The sequence below is a fragment of the Pelmatolapia mariae genome, linkage group LG10_11, assembly GCF_036321145.2.
Source record: "Pelmatolapia mariae isolate MD_Pm_ZW linkage group LG10_11, Pm_UMD_F_2, whole genome shotgun sequence".
In the NCBI taxonomy this organism is placed as follows: Eukaryota; Metazoa; Chordata; class Actinopteri; order Cichliformes; family Cichlidae; genus Pelmatolapia; species Pelmatolapia mariae.
This window is the reverse complement of record NC_086236.1, coordinates 66,460,426-66,483,990: the sequence shown is the minus strand read 5'-3', so window position 1 is coordinate 66,483,990 and position 23,565 is coordinate 66,460,426. Positions and strand designations below refer to the sequence as shown.

General features: G+C 40.0%; 1 protein-coding gene across 8 annotated transcripts in view; it reads right to left on the bottom strand.

The window, feature by feature from the left end:
* mef2d (myocyte enhancer factor 2d) overlaps positions 1-23,565 on the bottom strand; it is a 103,408-nt gene that overhangs the window by 53,274 nt on the left and 26,569 nt on the right. For all 8 annotated transcript variants that reach the window (XM_063488453.1, XM_063488454.1, XM_063488455.1 and 5 more), the window contains exons 2-3: positions 13,569-13,957; positions 2,685-2,888 (exon numbers count right to left, since the gene is read on the bottom strand). In XM_063488453.1, the coding sequence (XP_063344523.1) occupies positions 2,685-2,888; positions 13,569-13,622 (258 nt within the window). In that variant the 5' untranslated portion in view covers positions 13,623-13,957. The remainder of the gene's footprint in view (positions 1-2,684; positions 2,889-13,568; positions 13,958-23,565) is intronic.

Here is a 23,565-nt window from a genome sequence, read left to right as displayed (position 1 = left end):
AATCTGTTATTCATTGCATTTTCTTTAGGCTTAATGTATCTAGGCTGGCAAATTCATTTTAGTCCATGTGTGATTTTGGAGTGCTACTTTGGCCATTTTATAACTCATTTCTGATTAGAACCAAATGCTTCCATCAACAGAAAAACAGATGGAAATCAGTTCTAGTTGAATGTGGAATTTACTTTCTGCTATATATGAAGTAATTCAAGCTTCAAGTATGACCCTCTCTTGTATTCAAGGAAAATGGTTTCCCAACAGTTCTGGTCTGAAAATCTTTTTATAATCAGAAATTCCTCAAGAAAACTGTTGGAAAGAGTATTAAATCTCACAGCCAGAGAATACTCAGACGCAAACCCAGAGCTGGGACTTTTGTGATCCAGGACCTGAAGTCAATCAATGAGTCCTTCAGGTAGGTTCCTACAGCGGAAAATAGCGCTCTCCATTCAAAAACACCTTTAGCACATAACTGTAGCTAGCCATTGATTTAGGTGTTTGTGGACAGTTTGAGAGAACTTGGAAAAGAATTACGCCTTAAAGCAGCAGTTAGAGGTCAGATGAGCTTCCGAGCGCTTCATAAATCGAATCAAACAATGTTTGCAGCCTGTGGGTTTCTTCCAATAACGTATTTGAAATAGCCTGAAAGAGGGAAATAAAACTCATCATTTGCTGTCAAAGTTCATCACTCCAGGGACACAGGTTGGTATCGCTTACTTCATAAATGTAGTGAATCAAAAACTAGTGGAGAACAAAAGGTTCGAATAATATTTATTGCTGTAGCATCAATCTCAATTTTATAGGACTACGTTCTGCAATTTAGAAGCAGCTGATAAAAGAGGGAATCACTCCCACTCTATTATTTTTTTGTTCTCAGGTCATTGCCAACACAAGGTTTTATTCCAAAATCATAAGGGCAATTTGACAAAAAATTCAGATTGGAAAATTGCTGTCGACACAGATCAGGTAATGCTAGTGCCCAACTAATAATGGCCTAAATCCATTCATGAGCTAGCCATCTCATTTTCTGAAACCTTGCTGTTTTGCTGTGTGTTGTTTGAAATACGATTTAGCCCGAGCATTCAACATGACAGTAAAGCCATGGCGGTGACTGCATGTTGACAATGTTTGTGGTTGACTGATCGTGAACTCCTGCAGCAATATTCAGTGAGAAAAAAAACCTCAAAGCCAGGCGAGATCCAGCTTTAAGTCAACGCTCCATATGAAGCGTAAGTGCTGTACTGCGGTGTACACGGCTCGCTGAATCATACCTAACCATCTCGTGTTGAATTCATGAGAGGGTCCTTATGTATAAAAGGGTCAGCAAGGCATGTGAATATGTTCCATGTTCGCCTGACAAGCTCCAGCGAAGCCTTTTCCCACAGGGAGGAAAGACGTTAGGAAGCAAATGGATTCCTATTACAAAAACATAAAAATGGAACTGACGGAGTGCCCTCACACTTTCTCTGCTGACCTAACCGTTGACCTCTCTTCTAGTAAATATGTAAATGAACAAACATTATTTTTCTCAGAAGGTTCTTCCTCTAACTGGTGGCCATTTTATGCTGAAGTGATTTCCAACTGGTTCCAGGCGTTATCCTTTGGCTTGTTGGTGTTTTGTTGTTGTTGTCAGAGAGGTCTCCAGGTAACAATACGACCAAAGCCAGAGTGTTAAGGGGGGCGGGGGATAAGACGGGGAGGCCCAGCTGTTCCTATCTCTCTACTCCCATTAAGCTCAAAGGCACCAAGCCAGAATCCAACCATAAACAGCACTGGGACTGACTGGACTCCACAATTCTGAACTGGGCAATAGTAAAGAAATACTAAAATATATGGTTACTTTTCAGTAACAAGGGATTTAAGGAAAGAACAGTGGCTTATAAAAAGTTTTTAAAAAAAATGTAATGACACCTCTAAAAATGCGGTGTTCAACCACTTCAGTTTCTTAAAGCCTAATTTATAATGCATAACAATTTAGAAGAAGGTTAGATTGCTACAAACACTGAAGGTTAGTGTGACTTTGGCTTCTTTATAGATTAAACAAGATGTAATATATCACATCAGCTGATTTTTTTTTAAGCTAAGCTACCTTAATCACCCTCTGCCTCTAACCTGCCTACAAGTAAACAGGCATGAAAGTGATATCAATCTCTAATCTTATTCTTGGGAAGAAAGTTAATCAATACACATCTGAAAATGTCCAGCTTCCCCTTTTAATGACTTAATGTACAATAAACTATGATACTCAAAGCCTTATTGCAACAGAAGGCAACACAGTTTGTTCAGGAAGTGTATCTAGGTCAAGATTACTTTAAGCCTAGCATCTGCTAAAATAAAGAAATGTATTATTTAATTAAAATAAAGGTAATCAAATGGAAAAAAATACATTGAATGGACCTTAATAAAGGTTACAATCTGACTCTGTAGAGGATAAAATAGGTTTAGTCAAGAATTAATCTTTATTGTTCCAATGGTAGAACCATGTAGAAGGAGGATACATAAACAATGAATAACTTTCTGAGATTCATGCATAATAAAGTAAGCACCTATGAATGAAAATGTATAGACCAACATCAGAAGAGGGAAAAGTGGACCTTTTAAGGATGTTAAAAAGATTTTGAGGTGTGTTAAAGACGCAGTTGTTTCCCGCTGTTTGACCCACTGCCCTCCCTCCCGTCTCCACGCTTTACCTCGATAATGTCAGCGTTAGTCCGGCTCTCGTGTGGCTCGTTGTACTCGGTGTACTTCAGCAAGACCTTGTCCATGTCAGTGCTGGCATACTGGAACAGCTTGTTGGAGTGGTTAAAGATGATGAGAGCGATCTCGCAGTCGCACAGGACGCTCAGCTCGTAGGCCTTCTTCATCAAACCAAACTTCCTCTTGGTGAACGTCACCTGATGACAAAAACGAAAACTGAGCTGAGAGAGCTCTAACACAATCTTAGTAAAGCTTTTATCAAAAATTATTCATAGTTCCCTAAAACAATTGTAATTTTAATTTTATAACATTATAAACGACACTATTAATGAAGTTAAACTGAAATGAAAACAAGGGCATTATCTACATAATCTGACATTTTATTTCTTGTTCTAAGGCAAAAAGGTTTTCATGGAGCCTCTTGGTCCTGAATGATGATGTGGGCCACGGAGCTAGAGTGTGGATCTGGCAACAAGCCACAGATTATAGATTTTTATTGAAAGATCTATTTCAATTTTCACGAGAGGAATATTTTCTTCAGGGTCTGTTTAGAGTAATGTTCACTTACAAAATTAAAATGTCAACATGTACAGGTCGCAACCATTTACAAAAAAAAAGAAAGAAAAATACATGCTGATAACCATATTTCTTTCATTCAACCCAAATCGCATACCAACGCTAAGACAAACTAGATACTAAACCTAAACTAAAGCCAATATTTTGAAAAGGATGCGGCAGTGCACATAAGTTCTACTCATTTTTATTTTTTTACAAATAATAAATAAAAGAAATGAAGCAAGTGAAAGGAATTTTGTTATTTCAGCTTGAAATACAACAAATTTTGAATGTGTTTGAATAAAAACATATAGATATAAATAAAAAAATCTGTTCACCAGAATTAAAAAACCTATAATCTGCAAATAAGACACAAGGCATGATGAAACTGAAAGGAACACACTGGGAAATCTGTCAAATGCTGAGAGTAAAACTGATACTAAATATGACTGTAGAATAAGCGACAGCTAGCATCTGTCAAAGCTCCCCTAAAGCTCTCTAATTGTCATGTTATATCCTGTTTTATCTGATGAAAAACCAAAGAGTAAAACTGACAACTTGCAGCTTTACAGTAAATTATCTGACCTCACTGTGACTCTCAATCTTGGCAGGAAAGTAAAAAAGCACATTTACTCAAATGTTGAGCTTTTCCCCCTCAAGACCTGACTTAATATCATTTTGGACCAGAGCCATTCAAACCAGCTTATTCTCAGTTAAACTGAAAGTGTAATTTGAGCTTTTTGCACTTCCAGACTCTAATCACGGCACAAATTGTGCGCTGAAGCGTATGGTTTGGCTATCTGAGACAAAGCAAGACTGACTGCATGGAAGCACTGTGTATTAAACATACAAGATAGAGACATTTTTAGGAAAAAAAGACTTCTAGACAGAGTGTCTAAACATGCTCTTTCAAGTACTCAGATTGTATTTTGTGCACAGACTTTCACTTCAGTCCGTACACTCCTTTCTCTCCCGTCACACTCGCTCTCTGTCGCTTTCACACTCTGTTATGCTCTTTTCCATGCTCTCTTTCTATGTCACACACTCTCTCCCGCTCTCTTTTCCGCACTCTCCTTCTCTCACACGTTATTTCTCCCTTTCCCTTATGCATACATACACACACACACACACACACACACACACACACACACACACTCACTCTTGTACAAGCCCCCTCAGTTGTGAACAAGCTGAACAGAACTGGGAGTGTTGCTAAAGCACAGGGTCCCTTGTTGTCTGCCGGTTGGCTTTAGAAGCGCTTCCCTGCTATAACCAACTGGTATTTACAATCCAGAGAGATTTGGCTTTGTTTGGATTAAACACACAGGATTGCACAAACACAAACACACGCAAGGAGAAGAAGATTAGCAGAAGAAAAAGAAGAAAAGGCTTCAGGTACTGCTACAATATCGAGCATTTGATATGGGAGAAATGGAAATAAAAGTCAATGTGTACACAGATGGTGTTGAAGAGGCAGAAAGATTTCAAGCATGCTGCACTTCAGGCCACACCCACGAATGACATCAACACATTTTCCATCAGACGTGCAAGCCAAAAACCTGCTGTGACATCAATGATTGTGGCTGTGACCTGAAGTGCAGCATGCTTACAAGTTTCCTGCAGTTTACTGCACTTTCTTATGTAACCTTAAGTCCTAAAGTCCCTTTAAATCTTTGATTCTTATTCTTAGAAAGCTTTTTGTTCTGTACATCTGGAGATTGGTGATGTTTACTGAGGGAGAGAGAGTCACATGTTTGACCTTGAAGATTTTTAGCTATTTTACATTAATTTCAGTAATGGACTGATTGGTTTACTTTTTTTGCTTTTAAATTGGAAAAAAACCAAGAATATTTCTGACATCAATATTTAGTGAAGTGTTTTTACAAACGTTGCACTGATTTCACTGCAATTTTTTGCAGATATTCGAGACCTTTAAAAAAGTCTTCATCAAAATTTAATCGCATTTACTAGGCTTTTAAGAGCAAAACTGCAACCCTAATGGAATAACCATCTTCTGGTTTTATGTTTAAGAGTGAGAGTGTTGAGCTTTTTTGTCCATTTATGATAATTACACTGTATTATAATAATTCTGTCGCCAAATAAACGTATTAATGATATTCTGATACTGCCTCTAGGGTTTACCTGCATCGACAGAGGCCACATTTCTGTGGCAGAAGGCTGCTCCGCTGGCAGCTGAGTTCTGAACTGAAACTATAATTGAAATGAATTGAATACAGAAAGAAAGAGAGAACAGATAGAGTGGTAGAGATAAGATAGAGACACTGAGGATGAAAGCAGGAAAAGCAGCAAGTGAGACCTTCAATCTGTGCATCGTTCTCTCCTACAATCACTTCATCTCTTCCATCTCTTGCTCCTTTCTGCACCCGACATGTTTAAGCCTCCCTCATCCCTCCTTCTCCTCTCTTATTTTCTCGCCCTCGTTTTCTCTTCCTCTCTTCTCTCTCTCTCTCTCTCTATCTCTCGTGCTTTTTCCACATCCTCCCTTCCTCCCTCCCTTCGCACTCGCTCACTCATTGCTTCCTGCTGCCACAAATCAAATTATATCGGGGTCGTATCCATGGGCAACCGACTCCTCTCCTCCCCTCCGCCCCCCATTTCCCACCTCATCACACACTGCTACCATCATCTCACCCCCCACACCCCCTCCCCTCCCCATCTTTATCTCTCTGCCTATCTACATATCTCTCCACTCCTCTTCCTCTCTCCCTCTCTCTCTTTCTCTCTCTCTGTCTCACACACACAGACACACACACACAGAATGAGCAGATAAATTATGTGGCGATGTTGGAAAGGGAGGAAATTACAGTTGTGCGGGATGACAAGACTGGTTGGTGATGAAGAGACAAGCCACTGCAAACAACAACTGCTCCCTAAAAAAATTATAAGGTCATCCACCAGTGCTTAAAGCAAACAAAATCAGTCCCACATCCCAAACAAAACCTCTGTCCGTCTTTCTTTTTCTTTTCTTAGAAAAAAGTAAGCAGTGGGGTAGTGACTTTCGGTCTGAGCTTCAATCTTGCTGTTTACCACAAAGGATAAACAAGCTGGAGGTAATTGACATTAAGAGCTGAATTGCCAGGTAACCAATGGCAACTGAAGAATAAGACATCCTCAGTGAGAAGAGTAAGAAAGAAAGGGGGCGAGTGGTTTCATTTGAGTGCGTGTGCGTGCGTGCATGTGTCTTGGCGAGGTTGTGGTTGTGTGGCAGATGGATGAGGAAACCACCACTGACAACCACAACCTCCTCTTGCTGTTTCCTGTAGCCAAAACCCTCTCTTTCATTTGCTAGCTTACAGTCTCGCTCACACATACAGTTTGAACAGTTGGGGAAAAAATAAATAAATAAATACACCGGGTCTCACTATACTAATCAGTACAGGTATGAGTTTTCAAGGATCTACAGAACCATGATATGCTATTTTTATTTTAAAATGTTAAGTGATTCATAGCAAAGTTATTGTAAATAAAACTGTATCTACTGGAATTGCATTTGTTGTGTGTAAATGAGAGACAGAAATCCCCCCCTGTAAATTGCCATTACAATATCCTCTTCACTTTTAACTAAGTGAAGAGGATATTTTTTTTTTTCCAAAAAGGTCTCAAAGACTTTGGAGTCAGACCTGTTACAGATCGTAAACTTTTCTTTAATGTCAGGTGTGTTTCCAGAATCACTAAAAACTGCTGTAATAAAACCTATACTGAAAAAGGACAATCTTGACAAGACACAAATGAATAACTACAGGCCGATCTCAAATCTCCCATTTTTAAGTAAGATCATTGAAAAAGCAGTTTCTCAACAGCTCAATTACTTCTTAACACAGAATAACTGCTATGATGCCTTCCAGTCAGGTTTTAGACAGAACCACAGCACGGAAACCGCTCTGACCAAAGTGTTTAATGACATATGTCTGAATACAGACAGTGGAAAAATGTCAGTCTTTGTTTTACTGGATCTCAGTGCAGCATTTGATACAGTTGACCACAACATATTACTCAAACGACTGGAGAACTGGGCAGGTCTTTCAGGAACTGTACTAAACTGGTTCAAAACATACTTAGAAAACAGGAAATACTTTGTATCAATAGGTAACTTCACATCTGAGCAGACAAGTATCACATGTGGAGTTCCCCAAGGTTCCATCTTGGGACCCCTTCTGTTTAACATTTCCATGCTCCCACTGGCACAGATTATAAAGAACAACAAAATAAACTATCATAGTTATGCAGATGACACACAAATATATATCACAATGTCACCAGGAGACCGAGGCCCTGTACAGGCTCTTGGTAAATGCATTGAGGAAATTAATGACTGGTTGTGCCACAATTTTCTCCAGCTAAACAAAAACAAAACTGAAGTAATAGTCTTTGGTGCCAAAGAAAAACGATTACAGGTCACCAGAGAACTTCAATCTATACACCTAAAAACCAGAAACCAGGCGAGAAATTTGGGTGTAGTGATGGATGCAGACCTAAACTTAGAAAAACACATTAAGACAATAACAAAATCAGCTTACTATCACCTCAAGAATATTTCAAGGATAAAAGATCTGATGTCTCAACAGGACCTGGAAAAACTAGTCCATGCATTCATCTTTAGTAGGCTTGATTACTGTAACAGCATCTTTACAGGTCTACCTAAAAAAATCAGTCAGACAACTACAGCTCATTCAGAACTCTGCTGCTCGAGTCCTCACTAAGACCAAAAAAGTGGACCACATCAGTCCAGCTCTGAGGTCTTTACACTGGCTGCCTGTCCGTCAGAGGATAGACTTTAAAGTTCTGATGCTGGTCTATAAAGCTCTGAATGGTTTAGGACCAAAATACATCAGTGACCTCCTGACCCAGTATGAACCTTCCAGATCCCTCAGGTCATCTGGATCCGGTTTTTTATTAGTTCCCAGAGTCAGAACCAGACACGGAGAAGCTGCATTCAGCTTTTATGCTCCATATATCTGGAACAAACTCCCAGAAAGCCTCAGATCAGCTGAAACACTCAGTTTATTTAAATCCAGGTTGAAGACTCACCTGTTCTCAGCTGCTTTTGAATAAAGCACCAAATCCACACTTTTAAGCTTAAATTTTAAAACTTACATTTTAACTACTGATTTTATCTACTTTCCTGATTTTATCTACTGTTTTGATTTTTGATTTTATATACTGTTTTGTTTGTGTGTTTGTGTTTGTTTGCTTGTTTGCTTGTCTTAATCAATTTCAAATCATGCTTTTTATTTGTTTTTGTTTTTAATGTCTCTGTAAAGCACTTTGAATCACCTTGTTGTTGAATTGTGCTATATAAATAAACTTGCCTTGCCTTGCCTTGCCTAAGGTGCTCCTCTAGTAATATTTTAATTGCCAAGAACTGTGCTACAAATAAACAAATGAGCAATATAATCAGCTGCTTCTCCAGAGTCTCTCTTGTCCTATGGTATCGCTACACTGTATTGTCTTTCATTTTTTTCACATGTGAATTCTGGAAAATGTTGGGAGAATCATGCTGGACCATTGGTCAAAGCTCTGCTTTTCCACAGCACACCGCAGGAGATAGTCCACTTCAGAGAGAGTTTTTACTACTGGAAATACTGATTTAGGCCAGAACGCCGCCTGGGTTGAGTGTGCAGGATACAGTACACACAGTATCCCTCTGCTAGCTATGAGTTCACCAAACAACTATGTGTGCCATCGGTGCAAATCGGTGCAATAGCTGACAGGTTAAAAAAAACAAAAACAAAAACAAAAAAAAAAACCCATCTAGTGTCTAATATTAGTGTGTTAGAGATTTGCTTTCTCATGTGCTATTCTGTTAAATAATGTCTAGAGAAGTTTAGAGTTACAGTGCATGTGCAAAATTGAATCTTGATCTGCTTTCCAACGTGGGTTATCTCAGCACAGGGGTTTTCTGCACGTTGGACTACAGTTCACGATGAACTACAGAACAGGATGAGAGCTACAAATTGCAGTCTAAGAGAGTGGCATTGGATCCATTTATATGCAAGATAAGAAACTCTATGGAGAATAATTCGAATGGTATCGAGATTGCTCTTGATAGTGCTCGGGTCAACTTGCAGTTAGCTTCTTTCTCTTGCAGCCTCTTCTAGCTCTTTTTGAGGGGAGCACTAAGTGTTCCAAGCTACCCAAGCATGTCTTGGGTATACCCTGGGGTCTCCGGCCAGAAGGACATGCTCAAAAAAATCTCACCTCACAGATGCCTTAAGAGGCTTCCTAGTCCGATGCCCAAACCACCTCATCTGGCTCCTTTTAATATGGAGGAGCAGCAGCTCTGCCCTGAACCCCCCCTGAACGACTGAGATCAGTAAGGGAGAGCCCAGACACCCTTCCGAGGAAGCTCATTTCCGCTACTTGTATCTCATTTTTTCGGTCACTACCCACAGCTTGTGGCCACAGGTGTGGGTAGGAATGGAGATCAACCGGTAAATCGACAGCTTTGCTTTGACAATCAGTTCTCACTTCAAGAGAGCAGGCCGATACAGTGTCCACATCGCTGCGGACACCACACAACAGATTGATGCTTAATGCTTCATAAATCGTTAGACTTTTAAATACTTCTTTATGCATGACTATATTCCAACAACTACTAAAAGTTATCTGTTCTAAAAAGTTAATCCTGTGGACTCTCAGTAAATTTGCTATAACTACAACTACTTCAGTTAGGAGACTGATTATTCTTCAACGATGGGCTACACTTGGAAAAAATCTAGATCAGCTGAAATGCTGAAATTCAACTTATTTAGCAGTGAAAGAAAAAATTCTGCACAATTACCTTTTTCCATTCACAGATATTTTAAAACATATTTATTGAAAGCTGCTTCAAGGCTCATAAAAAAGTGCTGCACATGAGATTTTTTCATGTGCAAAAGATCATGCACATTCAGAAACATGGCTTAGAATTCTATGTTTTGCTAGATGGAAGCAAAAAGCAAATGCTCAAATTTGTAGAACAATCTTTAGCTTTGATAAGTTCATGTTCAGATTTTAGCTGAATTATGAATGTATGCATCAAAGCTGTAAAGTTGGCTGGGGGTGCCGCTGAGGATTAGTTTACACCTGACTCATATCTATTTATTTTTTTCTACAGATGGGTATGTGAATTCCCACTGGAACACTTTGCATGAAATTGCCCCGATTAATTGATCTACAGGCCTACAATGAATTCAACAGCTATGTTAAAAACCAAAAAAAAAAAAAAAAAAATTAATGGCACGGCAAGCTTAAATTAGTTTACTTTTAGACTCAGCGACAATACAGAAATACTCATTACAATATGCTAAATCTGTATCAGGAGCTGGTTTAAATGTTAAAATCCATAAATATTTGCATAAATGTAAAGAAGTGCTTTGATGCATCTAATAGCTGATCATCTGAATTAACCATAAATTGATAAACTCCCATTGGGTTACTGCACATGCACGTTTTATTTAACAGTTTCTAATCTGAATTATCAGAAAATGCTTAGCAATGGGAGTTGAGGCACAAGGGTTTCTTAATAGTTAAAACTACACATCACAGAGACGTCTGTGAAATCACGTTTTCTCCAATCAGTTTGGTATGATGGACTGATAATAGTGACACTAAATGCACGACTACAATACTCATTAGACTTTACAAAGAAAAAACAGATGGAGGAGCAGTATACTGGACAGCAACTACCCCAAAATCTGATGCGAAACCAGAATCAAAATATCATCTCTAACTTTGGGGTCAGTGTTAGCAAAACAAAAACATAAATCTTAAGTGGATAGTTTATACTAGCATCCCTGGAGTAATAGTTTTAAGTGAGTTTTCTTGTTCCTTGAAATTTAATTTCCAAAACAACCAGATGATGAATGTAATTCTTGCATTGCACTACAGCTGTTGCTTAACATAAATCTGATTAGCGATTCAGGATTCTTTGATTTCTGGCAGCGAATCTTTCTTCTTCTTACATCTTCTTGCTAAAATGGGTCACAGTGTTAATGAAAAGTCAACTCTTTCTGTGTTATCTTTGATGTGACAAACACTCTTCCATAAAAAGAAATAAACAAATAAATCAAAGCATTCCAACATGCCAGTCCTGTTCTTTTTCATGCGTCTTTGTCTTTGTAAGAAATGTGGTATTTGAGATGTTGTCATGTTTCCAGCCGGGGCCCACACTCTGAACGCTGTTTATTTTGCAGAGCTTATGGCAGCATCTCTGAATCAACATGTAGGAGGGTGACGGGCTGCATGTACTCCAAAATTCATTTGATTTCCTTTCAGAAGCTGCACTGTTCATTAGCTGAAGCAACACAGAGAAAGCATCTAAAAACCACTTATTTCATAGTCTGTTCCACCTCAAACACTAAATGTCACTGAGAGAACAACTGAATCCTGCTTTACTGTGTCAATTGCTCTCACTGAGAACATCAGATAAACAAGAAAAAATGGTGGGGGGGGAAAGAAGGTGAAATGTAAATGCTGACTACAGCTTCGGTTCGATACGAGCATCAGAATGTCATCACGCTGACTGGTTTGACAAAGTGATTAAGAAACCATTTTCTGCGGGGAAATCGCTTGATCGCAGTCAATGATTAATTTGGGATTGTGACATTATGATCATGTATTACCACAGAGTTCATCACCTTATTGATAAAGTGTTCAACACCTGACACAAACACTGGCTGCTCGAGCAGAAACACCTACAACCCATTCCTCCTTTATGTCCAATTGTGTACTGATGAATAACAAGTCATCATACTTCACCGACCCCCTGCAGGCACTGCTTCCTCTTCTTTATCGAAATGCAACCTGCTAAGATTGATGAGAAGAAAACTGAGGATGATTTTCCAAACCCTACGGCCACCTCGCTTTTACACTGCTCGGGTCTTATTCAGTCAGGCACCTTGTTTCTCTCCCTATGCCTGTCTCCATCTTGTTTTTCTTCTCTCTCTGTTTTTGAAGGTGGGCACGTCAAATCCATTACTCAATCTGCTCAATGGAGCGAAGCCCATTTACCAGTTGACTCATTTTAGATGGATCATTTACCCTTTCATCCTCTCTGACAATGCCACTGATGTAACCAGAGGGACTGAGTCTGTTTTTTGGGGAAATATCATACTTTTTTTTTTTCTTGCCTTTTTCCACTGTAGGAAGGGGAGGTGTCAGAGAAACCCCCCGACACATATGAGCCTCATAAAACACAATGCTATTATACTGTTCTGTTGTGGCACTCTTGAGAGAGCTGCAACTATGTTGTTCATGCTACATGGGACATATGAAAAACGGAAAGGATCCCTGTGGGAATTTCTTATTGCCTGAGCTAAAGTATTCTGTCACCACAATGGAATTCAGTGCTGGAAAAGTGAAAATGATCATTTCTTTCTTAGATCTGAGCAGGACAGATGAGAGCTATACAGAGAAATCAGCTCAGTGAAAGCCTGCATCTACTGGCTATACATGGGTCATTTAACACTCCCAACTGGATCGTGAAGTTTAGCTCAGAAATTAAACAAATATGTGTGTGGTTGTTAATTTTGTCTTTAGCCTTCAGTGTAACCATTTAGCTACAGCATAGCTAATGAGTGCATTAACAAAGTTAACGACAATGTCTGGACTGTGTGCTGCCTGTGTTTTCTGCTGCAAGTTTCTCAAGCAAGTGGAAACTGAGACCAAAGAAGATAAAGTAATGACACAAACTGTCCCACAATCACTCCAGATGGGTCAGATACAACTGCCTTGTGGTACAGTGGTGCTATCAGCAGAAGAAATACCCACTCGGTGACATACCAAAGTCATCTTGTGCTGTCTGTGCAGACATACTTACCCCTTTTTAACAACAGCAAGGTCCAGCTTTATTATAAATGTACATCATAATGTATAAGCTGTGCAATTCATTTCTCATATGAACAACATAATGTCTATAGCAATGGACCACATTTGCAAACAACCTATTTAATGTGTTCATTTTATATTACAAGTTCCTTACAATAATTATGCCAGTTTTTATGAAATTAAGCTCCTGAAAAAATTAAATAAAATTCAATATTAAATCTTGATTACTTAACACTGCATGACATTTATCATATACTTCACTACAAGAGCATTTGGGATTTCCTTATGCATGCACACGAAACAGGGTCAATACAGGATTCATTTTCAAGTGCCACAGGACTGATCCACAAATCCAGCTATTTATAATTATCCAGCTACTTATATTAACTTTGTTGAAAACTTTAGTTCTTTAATTTCTCTAATGGTTTCTGAAACAGGAAAGTTTAACAGGAGTTACTTTCCATATCATGACAGTTCAGGTCATTTGTTCTAACCTGTTTGTTGCGTTCGTCAGTGATCCTCTGAATCTGGATCTTTTTCCTCCCCATGGTTCTGGTGTTGCAGTGGGAGGATCAGGGGAAAGTGACAAGATGTGAGGTCACGGATGGCTGCTGTTACTTTTGCTCCTCTTTGAATCTCTATTCACTTTCAGTTTGCCCTCGCTGTGCACACTGACCCTGTTTGAAGCACCCAGGCAGGGAGGCTTTCACCAGCAAGATAGAAAAAAACAAAAACAAAAAAAGAGGGAGAAGGAAGAAAGGAAGAACGGGGCTCTGTGTACAGCACGCTTTTCAGATCATGGTCCTGTTTCTGGGGGCAGGTCATCCACACTCAAGCTGAACTAGGATCTTCTGCCCTCCCCTTCACCTCAGCTGGGCAGCTCCTGGAAAACAACACAAGAGACATTTATCAGGCTGAGAGAGACAGAGATTCTGAAAAGGGCAAGGAGAGCGAGGCTTTGTTTGTATATTGTGACCTAATTTAGCTACTACAAACCCAACATATACAAGAGAATAAATGATGCAGCAATCCATTTGAGGCACCATCAAATCAGAAGCACATTTGGCTGAAATGAAGAGTAGGTGAGGGGGGTGGGAGTGTTTGTGGCTCTACATGCAGAGCAAAAGGCCCTCAGGGGCCCGCGAGTCGGGAGGCTGTGCTGTGTCAGCTTCATTAGAGGCATCACCGCCACATCACTGATCTGCTGGTCGCCCACGGCAACCGGCTGCCCGGCCCAGGCCGCCTGACACGCCGAATGTGAATCCCCGATCAGAGGCACATTAGAGAGAATCCACAGAGTCTGTGGATTCTGCTCATTTCCCATTTTCAAAACACCGTCTTATGCATTGATCATTTCTCTACAGGAAGCTCAGTAGTGACAAGACAATATGACGATCTGCACTATGCTGAAGGGAATTATTCTCCCTTTAAATCCATGAAATATCCATATAAATAATCAATGTGGTTAAAATGCAATTTTCAGTCTTTTCAAACAGATTTTCTCACGAAAGATACCCGACACATCTGCAAACAAAATGAGTGGGCAGATCTCCAGTGACACTTCATATTTAAAAGACAGGATGGCGAATGTCATTTTCTGACCATTAATATCATTACGCCTTATTACCTAAACTGAATGCTGACCTAATTCCATGCAGAACAGCGAAAGATGACGAGTGTAAAAACGTGTGTCTAATTCATTCATACGTCTAACTAACCATGAAATAAGGGTGGTCTGGGATACGCTACGGTGCCTGATCAAAAACAGAGGATGGGTACATCACGAAGTCCATATTTTAAAAGGGCAAGTCAGAGCGAGAAAGCCCAGAGTGTTTCTGCAAATTCATGCAAACTCATGAATGAATGAGACGGCAGCAGCCCAGGAATGGCAACAGAGGCAAAGACCGTTTTAGGCCCTGTTACTACTATTTACGGTTCATCTTTAAAAATAGCGCTCTATATATATACATACAGATTGTGTGGACACACAGCACAGCCTGCACGTGCGCACACACACACACAGTGGCAGCCAAGTGGCAGAATTACAGAGCTAAATCATCTGGAAAGCAGCAAGTACACACACCAGGTCCGCAGCATTGTTTGCATTCCCTCTACCTGGGAGAGCAGCAGCAGAAGAACGCCCTCTATTTACATCCATTCTTATGAAACAAAGAACGTGAAATAGTCTGTCATGAGACTGACATTCCTTTTGTGCTGCTGTGGGAGCTGCACTGCATGCTCCTTTAGAGAGGATGCAATTGGCTTAGCTTTGGAGATGAGTTGCCTATGAATTATGCACTGATGGGAAAGAGTGGAAGGGGGCTGAAGAAAGAGTGTTATGAATGTCATAATTGCTTTGTAAAAAGGCTTGATGGAGAACTGGAGGCTGCCTGAGCCTGATTTTTTACACTAGGCATCTACAGTGAGCTGCAGGAACTGAATGTATTATACTGGCAAGATCTTTCACATATTTTGTTCCAGCCCCTTAAACAAAATTATTTTATAAAAATCCATCTCATCCGCTTTCGTTCATCCTCATCGTCTCCATTTTCAGTATCACCAATTTAATAGGAAAACTAGCAAAGGATAATGAATTCTACCTGGATCACCTAATTAGTGTACTCCTGGAAAGAGCAGGCATTTCTTTATGTTGCACATTCATTCCTTTCATTCAGCTTCAAATGAAGGAAAGTAAAGAAGTGGTGGCGAAATATTTTAATAAAATAATAGGGTGTGCGTTCATTCTCTCTTTGTCAGCCACAGAGCGAGTAGGGGACTCACTGCAGTTGCAGTGAAGTTCAAAGGCAGCAAACTGAGGGATTTGTCTTTAGGCTGTGGGCTGATCACACATGAAAAGGCTGCTTTATCTGCCTGGGGTGGTCAAGTCTCGACCTTTTACCCTTCATGCTGCTGCAGCTCGCTTCCCATGTCTGATGTCAGGCAGAATCTCTGCTCTCACATGGGAAGCGGAGAGCCTGGAGTGTGTCTGTTACTTCACTGAGCAGACACGAGTGATAGAGAGGCTCTGGACAATGAAAAGATAAACACTGATAATTAGGAATCTACCGTGGACCCAGATTAGCACCCTGGGGAACGCCTAATGCGTTTATATGCTTTATTCCCCAAGAGGCCATTGAAAGGCTAGTCTTTAACAATTTATTATGGTTGGAGTTAGGAAAACTGAATAAAAGGAATATAGAACTTTTAAGGAAACTGCAATCATTGAAAGTACAGCTGTGCTACATTTCTATAGTTTTTAAGCACAAATATCAGCTGTTCAGGTTTGATGAAAAATTCATCATCTCTTTAGATAAATTGGGCAATTTGAAGTTGATAAAGCTCTGTGGCTTCTAATGCGAGACGTTTTCATACACTTTGTACCAAAGCAGAGACGCCCTACCACACAAGAAATCTAGAAATGAAAAAAAGTATTTGTACAAGATGTCAGTTCTTTTCTGTTCTTCTTAATTACATCAGTTTGGGGTTGTCTTCAGTGTCCTTTGAAGATGCACACTACATTCTATAGTATGTACCAAAAAACCCCACCAGCCTCAAAATATCTGACAATTTAAAAAAAAATGTAATCCAATATAATGTGCTGTTTCAGACAGACAAAAAAGGCACAATGCAGAAAAGTAAGCCAACTGAGAATCTGGTCATCAAATTAAAGAGCCTTAAGAGAGCATCATAAAGAGCATAAAAATGAAAAATACTGTTACTGTAGAAATGTGCCAGCTAAGCTCTAGAGAGGGCACATCAGGTCACAGCCTTAGGACAGTCTGTAACAAAGATTAGTCCATAAAAAGAATGGTTAGAAAATATTGCAGTGCATCACCATCCCTGACATCTACTGCTATGGCTGTTAAACATTTCAAAGCATCAAATCTTCTATTCCAATGATGTGGGTGGAAACCCACGAGGTACAGGGGCTATATTATGATTTTAACATTTATTCATGAGGAAAAAGTTGACAAGAATGCTCTATTCTGCAATAACTTGCTTCACTTTTATGCAGAGCCGTAGCTGGAAGCTTCCTGTTGCAACTGTCTTTTACAGTCAGACAATAAAAAAAAAATCTTCCTTTGGGCAATCAGGGGTTAAATGACTTGCTAAAGGGCATGCCATCCAGATTTTCCCAGCCAGTCAAGGTTTGTGAACTACTGACCTTCCTTCTGACAACCTGCCTGGCTGCCCCCGAGGCTAACACTGCCCTCGATATTTCCGATTCAATACGACCAATGTTTCTGCTACGGGCTTAATATGCCAGAACCTGGAGGGAAAGAGACACACTTGCATGCCACAAAATGTAGCAGGAAAAGAGGGTGTTTGGGTTAAACATGATCTCTGTCAGTATAGCATTCTGTTGGCTTTTACGATGGACGATATGATGTAATCAGATGATGATGCATCTCTGTGTGTGCACACTAAAGCCTGACAGCTACTGTGAGATATTTGGGTCAGAAATGAGTGATAATTCAAGCAGAACAAAACCTGAAACAGGACAGTTTTAATTAAAATACAATACGAGTGCTTTATTTCAGCAGTTTTTCCCTATTGTTATGGGTTCACGGCACGGGTTTTTTAGTGTCGCACTGCAACCTGCAATGTCAGCTAATAACTACAAATGTATGTTATATGCTATTTTCACTAGTGTGAATGCATCTGACATAGACTGCGTGGCATGTAAGAAAAGGCTAATTTAGACATTGCCCCAACTTGACTCTTATATCATTGTACTGAGTTAATTTGCAAAAATGACTTTGAGACAGAATAAGCCTGGTTAAAAAGAAACATGATGATCCTAAGAAAAGTTCTAAAGTTATGAGCATTTTTTTCCCCAATGATTTTTAAGCTGATGAATGTTTACTCGCTCATAATGAACAGAAAATACATTAGTCATTAAGCTTAAAACATTTTTGGGGGAGGGTTATCGGTATGCCCATATGATGAATCTCCAGTACAACACTAGCGCGTCTATGTTGGTCAGGCCTGAGTATTATCTGTCTGTGTGCTTGTGTGTGTTTATGTGTGTTTTCCTGTATGTCCATTCTTTACCATCCTGGTGTGTAAAGTGGCAGTGGAGCAGCCTGGAGCAAAGAGATAACAGTCAGCGGTAGAGGGCTGGCCGTCAGGGGGAGGAGTAGTGGTGGTGGTGGTGGTGAAGATGGTTCTCGGCTGCTGGAGCCTTGCCAAAGGACTACAGAGAAATCCATTACTTTTCCCACTCAGCACCAACATCTGCTAAAGCTGATCGCAACCAGCTCCACTGCAGACGCCCACTATGCGCTGTCCATTCGAGCCCAAGCTATGATTACACCAACCTAGACTAAAATCAGTTTCTAATGCTTTATGGACAGAAAGCTGCCAATGTCATGGGAATTGTCTGAAACCTATATGTATGTGCTTATACCAATTGTAATGAGGGTCAATTTAAATACCCAGCAGACGTATAACGTTTAATGGTTATGAAATAATTGACACAAATCCAGGAGTTAAACCAGCACAAAAATGCAAACCAAGAACAAATTCAACACAGGAAATAAAATAAGCTGTAAAAACAGGCCGTTCTGAACTTAAGGACCAAGTAAAATAAAATAAAAAAAACCCAACAACACTGGCACAATGTTCACACAGTTGTTCAAAGAAAATTACTGAGGCAATAAACTCTCTTATTGTCGAGAAAAAGCATCCATTAAAGTTGCTAAAAAATGTCTTTTTCAGACAACAGACAGTGACCCTGAACCAAGGTACACAATCACCAGCCAGTGGCATTTAAGTGAAGAATACATAATCCAAAAAATGCCCCATGAATCACCGGCTGCTGTTTACCAATGTTGATGTAGCTGGCACTTTGGGGAGGTTCATGTGACTTCTGGCTAACAACACAAAGTGGAAAACTATCGGGTGTTTTAAAGCCACAGTCAAACAAACACAAATTTTAAATAGTGTGAAAGATTCAATTTAAATTACACTTCGATAACTCTTACTGATGCTGGGATTGATAGTCAGTTTGTGTCAGACAGGACTGTCTGGTCAATTGATGTCAAATGTGTTTTGTTTTTTGGTCCTAAAATAAGTTTTCCCTCCTGTCAGAAATGGTGGCAAATGGTGGCTGGTGATGTGCCAGCCACCATTTACTATGCATAATATGCTGACTATAAGAGAGTACCTCATACAACTAAACTTAAAAAGAAAAAAAATCAGTAGAAAGCTAGGTATCACAAATTGCTTTCTGTGGTACAGCTTACGTGAAAAGAATCAAACCAGCAAACTTGTTGGTTTTTGCAGTCACTGGCAAAAAGATACATGATCCTCTAAAGGAAGCTAAAGTGCGCTATCAGTAACAGTGACCATTTGTCATGATATAAATATAAGCAAATTATATTGACTGCTAATGAAATATATAAAAATATCATTTAGCAGGCCCTGCTGGCAAAATATCACAGACATAGCCTAAATATCTGCACAGGAGTTCAGGGCTTCATGTTTCAAGATGTGTGCAGTTCGCCTGGATATAGCTGTTGAAGTCATGACCTCTGCACCAGGCTTGGATAATGACTGATCTGTGGCTCACTTTGAGGTAGACATGGATCAATAATTTACCAATATTCATTTATCACTCAAGGTTCCATCAAAATAGGTCTGACAAGTTGGACAAAATACAATTTGACAAATGATCCAATCAGATGCTCTGTTCAACTGGGAATCAAATGAAATCAAATCAGCAGGTGTCTGAGGTGGTCTTGCACCTGTAGTTTAATTTGACCAAAAACAGAAAAGATGTAGCAGACCAGAAGAGTGATCAATATGAACATGCTCTTCTGCCTCATTAAAAACACAAGGACCAGAAATAAACTCTCCAGTGTTAGGGGCATTTAAAGGTTGAAGGTTAAATGGCAGGCCGAGCTCAAACCAGTGTTAATCGGTTGATTAATTCGTAAGCTGAAAATTAATTTGAAGACATTTCATTTTTCTTGCACAAATGAAAAGCGTCCACTTGGGATTCTAACCACTTTTTTCCCCTGGTCTTTTCCAGCCCCCCCCGGTCTTAATTGCAAACACATATAGGCACTGAGACACTGACATCTTGAAGGCATTAATGCCAAGGTTCATGCATTGCACACCAGCTTCAAGATGCATTACAATAATGAATTGGGTTTTGTAAGAGGAGGAGGAAAAGTCTAATAGATTTGCTCCTCGCTGGGAAACAGATAGAACCATCAATGGGGCTGAGAGTGAAGGGTTGGGGATTGGGAAAAGGTTGGCGTGTAACTGGGCCACTGAAAATGTGACCCGGCGAGCCCAACCTTGAGGGTGTTCTGCCAGCACCAGCTGTGTGATATTTACAGCCTGTTGCCTCATGTTCCCGGGCAACTGTTGGACACAGCTCCCAGCACACTCAAGCTTCAGATCACCCAGCATGCATCTTTACAATATCAACAAAACCCTATGGCTGATTTTGTGGAATATCAGCAGGTGGAGTAAAGGGAGGGCATGGTGACAAATAGTGGAGGAGGAGAGGGAGATGGACGAGGAGGAGGGAGCTGCTGGCCTCGTATCTGAAGCCTGGCTTATGATTGTGATTGTGCCTGTGCTTCAGTGCTGCCAACCCTGGCAGTGGAATATGATCTCCCCTTCCCCCTTCCCCCCTCTCCTCTTAACCAATCATGGGTGAGACTTTAGAGAGGTGGGAAAGAGTGGGTAGGGCTGATGCAGTGCAAGGGCAGCACTTCTGAGGTGGTGGTGGTGGTTTGGGGCAAGAGATGAGATGGGATGGGAGGGGTGGTAAGGAGATCTGTGCCTCATGGCTTGTGAATCACGCCCGCACTGCTGGGTCGCTATCAATACTGCAGTCTGCCCGAGCACGTACACACACTCCCAAACACGTATACAAAAAAACAAACAACAGCACGCACAAAAAGAAAAAACACACCTACGCACTTAACACAGGGCACCCTAACTGTCACTGATCTGCTGTTTGTGCTCATAGCCTCTGGCATGAATACAGCAAAAATATCCTGATAATACCCATAATGCACGTATATACTGTATGCGAGTGCACACACAGATTCACAAAGATGTCTTTTGTGCTGAAGTTTAGAAACCATGTGGAGTATAGGGGACTTGTTGGCAGGCCATATAATGCTTTAACTGTAATTTGTTGTTGATCTGAGACCTGCCCCTGTCACTGCATCATCAACATGGACAATGTGGTTTGGCCTGTTGGGTTACATCACGACCAAAAGATAAAAGCTCCTAACATGCTCAGGGGCACTCCTGTCCCTGAAAGGTGTGGACTGATTAGAGGAGCCAGTGGTAAGAGTTTAAAATGCTAAACTGTAACCGCGTAAGAGCTGTAACAAATAGGAAAAATGCGAAACCGTTTCTTGATTAGAAATCCTTCAGATTATCTAATAAGGGCTTGAGGCATTTTTTTAAATGTATGTGAAGAGCTGCTATGGCCTTGCATGTATAAGAGGTCACTACAAGTTCTAAAGTTTTCCTGCATCGATTTAAAGGTGCATTACAGTCACTTAAAGTAAATCAAATTGAGTCTTGCAGATGCTTTTTCAAGACCTGAAACCGATGTCTAAAATCTCAGCTAAACATGCCATTGATGGTTATTTTTGTTTGATCAAATAACCTTATCTAAAATGAGTTAATTAATCTTCAGATACATAGTGCTTGGAGATACTCTAATGTGCATAATTTGCTTCTTCTTACTGTTTGTGTAATTTTAAGTTGGATATATTTGTTTTTCAGACATGATAATTTCCCCTCAGGCTGAGAACTCCTGTGATCATAAATTTCTTTATTTACTGACAGTTTTAGGACATAAAAAAATGACATGACAAACTGGTATGATAATAACTAAATAAACAACTAATCAATCAACACTGTGCCATTACATTGAACTAGCTCTTACATACAGTGTTTTGTTTTGTTTTTTTGGATCACAGCAAATTAAACAGCTGCAATTTGATTTATAAATGAGAGTTATTCTGGCAGCGGCAGTATTTAATGAATTTATTATTCATTCAAGTACTACCCATTACTTTGGGCTTTGTTTGTCTTTGAGACCAGATCATTTATAATCTATAATCTGCCTCATTAGGGCAAATAGTTTTGAAATGCAACTCTTGAGATGTCTGGTGGAATCCAGGTTTCCTCCCTGAAAGCTTTTCCCATCGTTTCAAATGTGCTGCGGCACAATAACAAAAGGTATGTGACAAAGAAGAATGCCCGCCAGACAAAACACTAATGACATCAATGTGACACTCGAGGACGAAGGGCGTGCATGCCCGAGCCAGCGTGCGTACGATAGTTTGACATCACTAGTCGAACATGTTTTCATCAATGGGGCCTTATGCAAGAGCCAGACAGGTAAGATCAAGACAACCGGCTGGCTCTAACACATAGTGCTTTAACGCAAGTGCTGTCAGGTTTATTTTCATGAATGTAGGTGAGTGGGAGGAGGAATTCTGTTTTTTTTTTTTCAGCACGAAAATACCTACCTATTTTTACCATCCACCACAAACGTTATGTTTATTTATCTGTCATTAACTGTGTAATGTGGGCACCGCAAGTACGCTAAAGGCACTCAGTAATAATAAACACTCCACGGAGTGTCGCGCACACACACAAACACCACTGTTCTAAGAAGTAACTGTAGTCCTTTCAACAATTTCACTCTCCCTATAGAAAACATTTTTGGTAACAGATATACACAGACTCAGTCATGATTGCTTGTGTGTGTGTGTATGTGTGTGTGTGTGTGTGTGTGTGTGTGGTCATTAGAAAGCACAAGCTCCTTCAGCTCAGAGAGGCATCTTTCAATCTAGTCACAGGAGATCGAGCCAGGTCGGCTTTGTTGTCAAGAAACCTTTCAAAACAAGTGCGGAGCAGCTGCTTGGAGACCTGCAAGTCCATCCACTCTTGTTCTGACTGGTTTAAAAAGCAGAAGGCACCAATGCAACTCAATAAAACTTGTAGAAATGAGAAAAAACATCATAACCATGCTGAGAAAGGAAATCTTATTTCCTGTCATCATCCCAAAATTAAATGATGATCACTATGGAGCAACCAACAGCAGTGCAGCGCACGATCCATGTAATAATCTCCCATCTGTAGAACAAGACCCTTCAAATTCCTGATGTAATTCTTTTTCTACAAACAACACAAAGGCAGACAAATCAATTTAAGCCTGGAAATCAAAATAAGCCTATTATCTCTAGGATAAAACAACCTCCTGCTATTAACCTTGTGGGGTTTTTTTTGGTTTTTTTTTTTCTTTTTTGGGAAAAAGCACAGTAAAAACAGGGCAATCGCAAAGGTTAAAGAACCCCAACAGCTGTATTCAATGCGATATATCTCACCATACGTAAAGTACAGAACATAGTTTTAACAGGTGTCAAGGGCACAAGCGTCATGGCACTCAACTCACCATTAATGGTCATGTAAGCCTTCAATTCAAGGAAGAAAAAGAGCAGG